The sequence below is a fragment of the Megalops cyprinoides genome, chromosome 21, assembly GCF_013368585.1.
Source record: "Megalops cyprinoides isolate fMegCyp1 chromosome 21, fMegCyp1.pri, whole genome shotgun sequence".
Lineage (NCBI taxonomy): Eukaryota > Metazoa > Chordata > Actinopteri > Elopiformes > Megalopidae > Megalops > Megalops cyprinoides.
The window spans coordinates 12,563,049-12,574,158 of record NC_050603.1 but is presented as its reverse complement, the minus strand read 5'-3'; the positions used below and the strand labels follow the sequence as shown (position 1 = coordinate 12,574,158).

The following is an 11,110-nucleotide window of genomic DNA, read 5'->3' as shown; positions in this document are numbered from 1 at the left end:
ACATGACCCAGCATGCTTTATTGATTTGCATATATCGTAAAGAACATTAAGAAGGAACTTATGCCCCCTGCTGAACAGTGAAGTTAAAAAAAATTCATTGGCCTATCTCTCCATCTCTTATTATTTACTCCACATTGCCCTCTTGTGGTGTAACACTGGTAAGGCAACAACATATGTAATAGCCATTTCAGCTTCCTTCTTACCCTACCGAAGACATTTCCCATTCCTAATGTTTATAACATTTCACTTATGCAGTATCCTTTTTGATTCAGCTAGTGTAACCAAAGCGAATTGATCACATGCTTGAAATGGTATTACAAAGTAAACCTTACATGATCAGTTAAACAAATTAACTGTGTTACTGGGTGACTTACCCTTATTGTAAAAAGCAGCATATGGTTACAGAAAGTTATGGTATGGTCATATGGTTGTTAGGAAAGTAGAATATGTATGCACAGTTGATAAATATTTTCTTCAACTGACCTAAATATTTCCCTGGCATTACATTAAAAGGAGTCTGTTTCAGTAGCACCTGGTCAATTTGTAGAGGTGTGTGCATTCATTTCTGAGCGAGAGAGGCCAAGCAATGCCACAGTGTACACACACACACACACACACACACACACACACACACACACACACACACACACACACACACACACACACACACACACACACACACACACACACACCATACCTTGTTTTTCATGGTTGTCCGACAACATGTACATATTTCAACATGAACAGTAAGGTAATGAATCAGATTATGTCATTTTCTTATACTTTTTTATTATATTATGGCTAAGAAATACACAACAATGTGACTTAGATAATGTGTGTATACACAAATATAGTAGCAAGTCCCCACTTACATGAAAAATAAGCACGTATATATCAATGATCTTCTTTATAAAAAGAATACATTTAATAAACACAAAGACAAGTTGCATCATATAAGGACTAAACAACAGTATCCTTTACAAAGGCACAACGTAAGCATATCAACACTTTGTGAAATGGAATTTCACTGAATGTTTTCTTCAGCGGTAAAATGCAAATGGTCAACTTTTACTTGTTTCCATAAATTTCAATTCAGCACATTTTAACATAATGCAGTATTATACAAGGAAATGTATATTTCATGTGATTAACCATTGGGTTTGTAGTAGTTCTGTGGTAATGTCAGATTGTTAATACTGACAAAAAAATTGCATTGAAATATTTAAAAAGTGTGTCAAATTGTCCCAGTTTTTTGGGTACACTGACACACACACACCACCAGTTGTTTCAGAGGTCACAGACACAGCATTAAGGAGTGACATAGAAAAATAAAATTATTTGAGTGTGTAACACTGCCAGTAACATATTCTAGAAGTGCCAAAACTGGTATAGAAATACAATAATAAAGTGCAAAAAAACATTCTTAGTGTATATGGACAGTGCATCAAAGTTTGGGTTTACTCTGAAATATGAGAAGGAAACAGAAGCTGGTTCAGTACAATTATGGCATTGGGTTGGAACACACAAGCTTACATCAAAAGTAGGTTAAAACCAACCTGAGGTAGGCTGAGAACCAGGCAACAACAGTACCTTGGGAATGCTTTGGCACACGGTGTTTTTATAACCATGAATGCCATTCTGCTCCTCTCATTGGCCCACGTGTCCTGTTGTGCTGGATCACTGGATAAGAGGCACAGGAATGAAGCCTTTAGTAAGTAAAAGATCATCCCCACCCTCCAAGATCATCTACTCGATGAGCTAGAGATTTGAAAAGTGAGGGCGTTCCCTTCTCTGGCCACTAACACAAGGCACCAAAAGGTTGAGACGGCAAAGGCGTGACCCTCTCTGTGAAAGGGGTGGCAGGATTCAAACATTCAATTCACTACACTAGACTTCTCTTGACCCGTAAAATGTTGAGCCTAGTGGATGACCACCTAACGGTGAGCAGATTAAAATACCCTCTATATTAAAAAGTGTGACATAATCTTTACTGCAAATGCTCTGGTGGTGCAGAATATTCAAAGTCACAGTGTGGTACAAGTGAAGTATAAAAAGTGTTCCCTTATTGAGTAATCCTTTTTGTTTGTTTTTTTTTCTTTCTTTCTTTTTGGCAGAATTCACAAGCCTTTTAATGGGCAAGTTAAGGAGGCCCTGACTCCTCAGCTCAATGGGCAAACATCTGACAGGGACGCTGCTATGTCCAAACATCAGTGGCTTTGCTGTTGAAGAAGAGGGTGCAGTTTGAGTAGATGAGAAAAATGGGAAATCCTGGGAACCTCAGTAGAGCTCCAACACCAGAGGACTGCTGGCTGTGAAGGTCTAAAAAAGCAACACCAAAAAAAAGCAATGGTCAAATTCAGGTGATTTACCCCTGCTATTGAAATGTCAGTGGGTCAAGTTGGTCCAAAGAATGTGGATAAACGACTGCTGTGGGTGGAGGTTTACTGTTGCTGGCAATGACCTTTGACTAAAGACTGACGGCGGAGGTGACCATCAGGTCTTTCCCATCATCGCTCCCCCTAGTACCGTCCCTCCATCCTTCACGGCTGAAGACCACAGGCTCCTGTTGAAACCACAGTGGAGTTAAAAACTAAAGAAAGGCACAAATTATACACTTCACATCTGTTGCCTGTTGTGTGAGTGACATCAACAGAAGCTGGGTAAAGGCTGACATCAGCCACTGATGGTTTATGTCTGCCATCTCCAGCTCTGATGCAAGAGTTCATTCACCCAGCACCATGCTTGCTGCTTGGTCTAGTCGCACACAATGCATAAGCTGCGGCTTTAAATATAATGAAAATGAATAAAATTGTTATGTTCCTCATGACACTTAAACCATGATTAAAACTATTATTAAACCACTTTGTGGTTTGATTACATTTCCCTCTCTAACTACAGCATTTTTATCTTGATCCCTAAAAATCAGAGCGATGTCAGTCACGCCTCATTCTACCAAAGAAGTGGTTAGTCGAGTGGTTACCAGGTAGCCTGTTCCAGAAACCAGGTGATTTAGAGTGATATGGTAAACAAACTGAGTGATATATTGTCGAAACTAAAGCTGGGGACTACTGGTTTTATGTAAAGCTACAGTATCTGTTCAAGTCACAAGCATCCCCTGTGGATCAGTGCCATATGAGCAGCTGGATGGACATAACACTCTTAATGTTTCATTGTTACTTGATTACTCAGAACTCATCTATATGTTATACCTCTAAATGTTCATTTGCAAATATTCTGTCCTGGCCTTTCACTAGTTTTTGACATATGGTAGCCCTGAAAAGGAAGAACTGCTTATGCTTATTGCTTACAAGATTTTTAGATTGTGGTTCTAAACTTAACTCTATAAAAAGCAGAAAGAAGAACAAGGTACCATGTAAGGGAGGCCTTATTAAGATTGCTACAACATATAGTAAATTGCCCTTACCAAATCATTGATGTTGTAAAGAGCCTTGTAGGCATAGACAATGGTCAGCGCAGCGAATGCAAGCTCCAGGAATGACAGGACACACAGTATCACCAACATCACCTATAACCGCATTATAAAACATATGGCTAAGCAAAAAATGGCCTGCATGACATTCTCATTTATGCATATCTTTATTTAAGGGGAATTAACGCTGTTGTTTTCCTATGAAATCACATGAAGAAAAAAAACTGACTCATAGTTTTTGCACGTATAAATAATGAAAACTCTCAACCTGCACAATTTTCCCCAATTTATTAAAGCAGTTCTGCACTGTGGTGATTAACACTGATAATTGATTATCACCTGACATTTATCATCAAGGCTTCAGTGTGAAAATAGCTGGTGCCTATGATGTCTAGAAAAAGATAATTTAACATTGAAGCCTTACAGCATTCATGTTGATTTCAACAAAAGGTAAGGCTGAGGGACACAGGAAAGGGATATATTAACATAGCTCAGTTGTAAGAATAAATAGAAGAGGGTGAAATGAAATCCCCTTACTAAAAATGCTCTGCAGGACAATTCAAGGGGAATCAATACTAGAGGGTATTAAAATCAAGAACTAACACTGTCCCATGTGGTTTGGAATTGTATTTTAACTGGAATAATGTAAACTGGAATTTACATAAGGCCTTTAACATGGGCCTCCTCCTGTCAATCATAAAAAGGAAAGAGCAAAAAAAAAATATATATATAGCCAATGAGGATCCTTACGTGCATTTCTGAGCAGGCGGAAAATCCAACGCAATTCAGATAGCAGAAGTAGATGACGATGCAGATGATGGCTGTAACCCCACTCAGCGCGCTCGTCACTATGGTCGCCCTGACCTAAGGCAGGAGCGGACAGAAGGAACGAGGACTGTTAAAGCGCTTACAGGACTGTTCACTTCAAAATCATACAATAATGATTAGTTATTATTTACCTCATAATGGACATATTTCTTTTTATCTCTGAGTTTGGGGATATCTTGAGTTTGGGGCAGCAGTGTAGCATAGTGGTAAGAAGCAGGACTTGTAACTGGAAGGTTGCTGGTTCAATTTCCCACTGGGGCACTGCTGTTATACTCTTGGGTAAGGTACATAACCCAGAATTGCCTCAGTAAATATCCAGCTGTACAAATGGGTAACATGTAGAAAAACTGTAACCTGTACAAGCTGCCCCGGACAAGAGCGTTTGCTAAATGACAATAATGGAATGTAATCTTAGCAGCTCACATTTCATGAACGACACTGTTCACACCACATTACATCTGACATTTGAATGAATAGTCAGTCATCATTCTCATCATCACTGTAACACTGTTACATACAGATATATGCAGCCCGATAAGTACATATAGACCACACAGCAACGACAGGGTTTTACTGGAACTAGTAGCATTGCACTAGTGTGACACTTCAGCAGTGCAAAACATTGTCACTCACCACAATGAGGCGACTTTTCACTCTCGCCATACAGTTCCACCTGGCACAAGAGAAAACCCCACTGGCAATGTACTAAGAACAGAAGATCAGGGTTTTTAATCAAGTTTATTTTGACTGCAGACTTCAGTGGGTCATTGGGTAAAAGGTATTCATAGATCTGAGTATCACATTTTAAGCTATACTGGTCTATTCCAGGAAACATTTGGACATTTTTGAAAAGGAAAATGCCCCCCCCCCCCAATCATATTAGCATCCCAGTTATGCACTATTTTTCAGTACCCTTCCTGTTACTCTGATTGTGTATATGTGGATGTGCGATTTAACATTTAATTCAACCATATATTATTGGATGATGAATGCTTATCAGATGATAAATGTACACAGTGGATGCAGATTACACCACTCAATGCTGCTATAGGTGTTACTCCCTGGACACATGCAAAAGTATTCCTCACTCCTAAAATTCTTTACGGCAAGTTGGATGAAATGTCATAACTGGCATGCTTTTATCAGTGAGGACTCAAAACATTGTCATGTAATGTAATTGTAAAATATTTTTTTTCTGCTGTCTACTCACCAACGTACTTCCTGCCATTGACATTACAGTGCTGGCAATACTTCTCTCAGCAAATAAAATCCAGAGAGATACAACAAAAATACCACATCCAAACAACATCTGTAAAATCTTAGGAGAAAAAAGACAATGAACACAATTTTGTCAACATTCTGTCAACAATCAACATTTGCCTTGTCATCATTTCAAAAAACAACTTCATAAACATTTGGATTATTTAAAATACTGACATAGATTTGCACCCATCTGTCCCATCCAATTAAAATAGCAAATTCCAGATTCTATTCTCAATGTGCTTGGTCACCAAAGGCAAATACTACTGTAATGAGGTTTCATTTGGTCTGGACTATATACATACACACACATCATGTTCCCTTCTACAAAAGAAACAAAATTCTTTGGGAAAGTAATGTACAGTGAGCTCTTACCCCGACTGTTTCGTTAGTTCTTTTTGTAAATATCCTCACAGCCTCTGGTTCTTCCCTTACATTTATACGTCTACGGACCGTAGCTGGTGGATGGCTGGCCTGGCTGCTGATCATAGCAGAGATGGCTGCAGCAGCGTGGCTGGACATTTTACTTCTCGGGATCCCCTGGGAGAATGGAGAAAGGACAACACTTCAGCTCAAATGCTTGGATCTGGCTTAGTTTCAGTGAAGGGACACAGGCGTCATGGAGAACTGTAAAGTGTGAGATGTGCTGTCAATCTGATGAAGCAAACTGACCAGTCAAGAGTCTCTGCTCTTCTCATCAAAATTTAGTGATTGGTTGCCATAGCTCTGCACACTTTAAGAACCATGAACCTCACTTGTGCATCAGTGCTTCACTGGTCTTGCCAGTGTGCTTCACCCATCATGTTTACTGTTCCTACCTACCTACGTCAGCCTGCTCTCTGGCAGGTAATGACACCCAATGGCAAAACGATAAAGCAGATTATTCATTTCCCTCCATCTCCTCCTTTTTGTGGGATTATCCAATGTTTTCCTTACAATATAAAGAAATATGAGCGATGTTGGCATAAACAAAATCTGAATGAATCTGAATGGAATGTTTTACTTCCACGATCCTATCCAAGCACTCTGTTTCTGATTTTCAGATTCCCAAGCAACACCTTTTTTTTTGCAATTTTGGGGGGAAAACAGCAACATATGCTATAAAAAGATATGCTGCAACTGACAGATATCCTTATTTTTAAGGCCATGATAGTCTGAATATTTAACATCCATTGATTAATGTTGTTGGCCTGTTCTGATGGATATTTTTCAGAATATTTTCAAGTGTTGTATTTGTTTGCACTTTATACTCAGTAATCTGGTAATTTGTCAAACTAATAACATTTACACAAAAAACGCGTGCCCTTATACTAGAGTGTCACCTCGATTATGTAACTGAGGAAAAAGGCTGTTGACATAATTCTGAATGTTGTAATGCCTGAAGCGTTCTGATTGATCTTATATTTAATCTACAGGCCTATGAAAATAGATCTGACACAGGCCTGCTGATTTAAAAACCTATATCCCTTGATTTCCGCTTTTTACAGGTGGGGAGGGGTCTCCACAATAAGTTTTAGAACAGGGTGACAAAAAAATAATATTAAAACTTTCCTTTTCCATTTACCACTGATATCGAATAAAACAAAAACAAGCAGTTTTGCTATTACAAATAATACTTCGCAGATAAATATCAATTATTAGAAATAGATTACTATTCCCGTCTTGTCATTTGCATCTGCATTGTCCCCCACTTGTGGTCATGTAGGCCTATGGCTCGGCAGTCTTGGAATCCCTGTAACACTTTTAATAACGAAGTCGGACAGTCGTTTGTCAGGTTGCTTCAAAGATGTATGGCTTCTATTATTCACAAAACAGCAAAAGAGTGACCTTTACAGATATGTGTACAGAGGCATTAATATGAAACGGTGAACCAACATCAGACAGATTTATGAACTAATTAGCTCATTCAGCACAAATAACGCTGGCAAATGTAGCCTATTTCATTTGTCCTTTGCAACGCCGATGTATCGTAAACGTAGCCTAAATTATTACTCCTGGTCAGATTATTTTAAGAACTCAGTGTCCGTACGATATTTGGTGATGCTCAGATAGTTCTAGCACGTGTTAGCCCAAAACCACTCAGTAACATTCAATTTTAGTTTATTTACAATTAGTATATTTAGAACTTCACAATTAGTATAATTAGTGTATTTACAATTTCCTGATTTGTTGAATCAGGAAATTAAGAAAAGTAGAAACTACCCTAAATATTTGTTAGTGAACACATGGAAACACAGGACTAAATTTTAAGACTAATTACATAAAGTAGAAAAGTCGCCCCGTTTTCTCGTTTTTCGATCCAGCAACGTATGAAATCTACACCGACCATCAACGTACGCGACCTGAGAGTTGCGCGTTCGAATCTCAGGTGAGACACTGCTGTGGTACCCTCGAGTAAGATTCACTACCTGAAAATCTCTTGATTCTCTCCGGCAGTGTGCATAAAATACGTAAAACTGAAAGCATACAGTTGCCATGGAGGCTCGCAAATGTACAGTGTACTGTGCTGAATTAGATTTGGAGTTGATTGTCTCAGTTGCAACAGCCGTGCTAAGAAACAACTCTAACTGTGATTTGTGACATGAAATTTTAATGTGGTCCAACTATTCCCATGTTAGAAGGAACGACTGGGTGTAGCCTACGCTTTCGCCACACAGTGCTCCACACTGACCGATGCGCCAGCAAGTCTTTTGTTTCTTTCTCCCTGGAAAATGGCTGCGAAGAATTGGTGATGGGCAATAATCTCCATATTTAAGGTTTAGGAATACGTTTGTCAGACCCCCTGGAATTGCCAATATGATTTGTAGACTTCCTATGATCTTTATCTCATTAACAAAACATAACAGCATTAGCGAGCATGATAATATGAGCGAGTTTTCAAACTGTCAGTACCATGCTAAAATAAATCAAATAAATTTTGAACTTACCCTATATTGAGTGAATCTGTATACTGTGGCGTGCGCGCCGTGCTGACTTAAAATGGCACGTCTGTGCAATACCAGAATATTTCGAACGGCCTGTGTTCTTTTAAAGGCGTATTACAGCATCTGTAGCACTGATCTCAAAAAGCTGGATGGGTGGACGGGGATATATTTTTTGCAGAAACCAATATGGCGACGATTTCACCGCGACTTGCCAATTCCCCGTTGACTGGTATGGAGAAATGTTTTTTTTTTTTTCTACAAAACTAATCGCTTCATAGTGCATTTTATTCCCAGTTTCATTCATAATTACTACAAGAATATGAAACATTGTTTCAGTTGTCATGGCACAACTCCATAGCGAACTTTGAACGAGTTTCTTTACTCTTCGTGGTTTCAAACACTAGGCTCTGATTGGTGTGAAGATCGAGCGGTGGAAATGTGTTGCAGAATGTCACAAGGAGTACGGTGCTGTGGAGAAGCCTGGGCCCCCAACAGTCAAAGCCTGATCGGATTTGAGTGTTTCTGTAGTGCGGGCCTGAAACTTTGAAGTGAGTTGTGTAAAAATCAAAATGCGATGTGAAGAAGGGCAGTTGGAGAATTATTTGTTTAGAATATTAAATACTAGTTAGTTAGCTTGTTATCTCCAGTGGAAGATGTGAGCAAACTGTTAAGCCATAGAAGTAGCGGGTTGGCTTATAGTATAATATAGTATATATAGTATAGTATATTATACTATACTTGTAGCTATTTAGCCAACATAAAATGTTCTCGTTTTAATGTCCAGTTCAAATGTTTTATTTTATGGATCAAAATATTTGTACATTATCAGGTAGTTTTTAAACTAATGTTGGTTACGCAAGAGACAAGATTAGGGAGATCTTAATTAAGCGCAAATGGATATATTGTTAAAACGATAACTAATGCGCTAAACATCTAGACGCAGGGCTGGGACAATGAATAAACTAGCTAGCGAGTTGAACAGATTTGTGGCAGGCAAGTGAACTATCAACTAACAGTGTTACACCAGCAAGTTTTCACGTCAGGAATTTCTCCATCTACCTTTGGCAAATGACTTAGCACTTTTCATTTTTTGGTACGTACAATCCAGCCCACAGCTTGCCGATCAGCCATATCATCGATTTCGTTGTGGAAATCTTATTAATATCAATATTATGTGTTTTCTCTTCTGTGGGAAAATGCTTGTGTTTCTGTTTATTGATTTGTCTTTGCCACAACACAGCTATATAGCTAGTAAGCTAACGTGTTGGACACACATCGCTGAAACATCTGGCAGAGTTAGGAACAGTGATAGCCATATTCTATTGCTATGTAGGCTACCCAAGGCTGGATTATGGACCGGGCCAGTGCCCCGGTGCCTCGGACTGCCAGGGGGCCTCCAAGCCTCAGGCCACGCACCGAGACTTCCGAAGCAAGTTGAATGCCAGGGCCCTCAGTGCGCACAACGCAAGGTGACCACTAGGCCCCTGTGTGCTTATAGTGTGAGCTAACCACTAGTGTCCCCCAGACCCCTCAGCGCTTACAATGTGAGGGCCCCTGGGCCCCTTGGTGTTTAAAATGTGAGCTCACCACTAGGGCTCCGCAGACCCCTCAGTGGTTACAATGTGAGGGCCCCCAGACCCCTTGGTATTAAAAATATGAGCTGACCACTACTGCTGCCCAGACCCCTCGGTGCTTACTATGTGAGGGCCCCTAGACCCCTTGGTGTTTAATACATAAGCAGACCACTAGGGCCCCTGGGCCCCTCAGCGCTTACAGTGTTAGGGCCCCCAGGCCCCTTGGTGTTTAAACAGTTATTGACCACTAGGTCCCCTAGGCCCCTGGGGCTTAACGTGTCATCTCACCACTCGGGCCCCTGGGCCCCGCAGCACTTACAATGTGCGGCCCATCGGTGCTTAAAACATGAGCTGACCACTAGAGCCCCCGGGCAGACACCAACATAGGAAAGCCGGGGGGGCTCCAAAAGACATGTGCCCAGGGGCCTCATGGGACCATGATCCAGCCCTGAGGCTACCACATGTGTGAGGAGTATTGCATGCAAAATGCTACCTTACATTTTTAGAGGAATTGGAAAATGATGTAAGTGTTGTGGGTTATGTAGTGGAGCTAAGAGGAGCTAGCACAAGACTGCAACTACGAAAACACATTGACGCGGGCTAAAAAATTTGATGTGCTCGCCACAGCTCTGCTGTGCACTACAACACACAGCAAAATATCACACACAACCTGTGATTGTGGTCGCAGGATCGGGGCTTAATTTATTAGGATGATGTTGGCACCAAGAACTTCCCATAGCAACAGCCTGTTCATCAGGTGATAGTTGCTTCATATAGGCCTATTAGTTTGGAGGAGGTATTGGGACAGCATGCAGCTGTGTTTAAGGAAGAGTGAGGCCATCTTAAGTGTATCGCAGCCAGTAGGTGCATAGAGGAGTTCAGCCCATGATTTACAAACTAAGATGTTCCCTGTGCAGTGAAACCCTTATCTGTGGTTGAATTTAAGACATTACCGGAAGATAAGATAACTGAACCTGTTCAGTTCTCAGTGTGGGTGACAAAATTATGCCAGTGTGATGGCATATGATGTCAGTAATGGTATGTGGAGACTGTTAAGCACATTGTCAACAGGGAGTCCAGTTTAGAACAGTATT

General features: G+C 40.3%; 1 protein-coding gene across 2 annotated transcripts; it reads right to left on the bottom strand.

Annotated features, from left to right (window-relative positions):
- Nucleotides 1–1,440: 1,440 nt before the first annotated feature.
- Nucleotides 1,441–8,615, bottom strand: LOC118796385. 2 transcript variants are annotated; one of them, XM_036555236.1, is made up of 8 exons: nucleotides 8,446–8,615; nucleotides 5,894–6,058; nucleotides 5,469–5,576; nucleotides 4,892–4,963; nucleotides 4,181–4,294; nucleotides 3,425–3,526; nucleotides 2,462–2,563; nucleotides 1,441–2,319 (listed from the first exon to the last, which is right to left on the bottom strand). In XM_036555236.1, exons 2-7 carry the CDS (start codon nucleotides 6,038–6,040, stop codon nucleotides 2,468–2,470), a joined length of 639 nt encoding a protein of 212 aa, XP_036411129.1. In that variant the 5' UTR covers nucleotides 6,041–6,058; nucleotides 8,446–8,615; the 3' UTR covers nucleotides 1,441–2,319; nucleotides 2,462–2,467. The 2 variants fall into 2 exon arrangements, with proteins under 2 accessions (XP_036411129.1, XP_036411130.1); XM_036555237.1 differs by lacking the exons at nucleotides 5,469–5,576; nucleotides 5,894–6,058; nucleotides 8,446–8,615 and having other exon boundaries at nucleotides 4,892–5,047.
- Nucleotides 8,616–11,110: the final 2,495 nt, after the last annotated feature.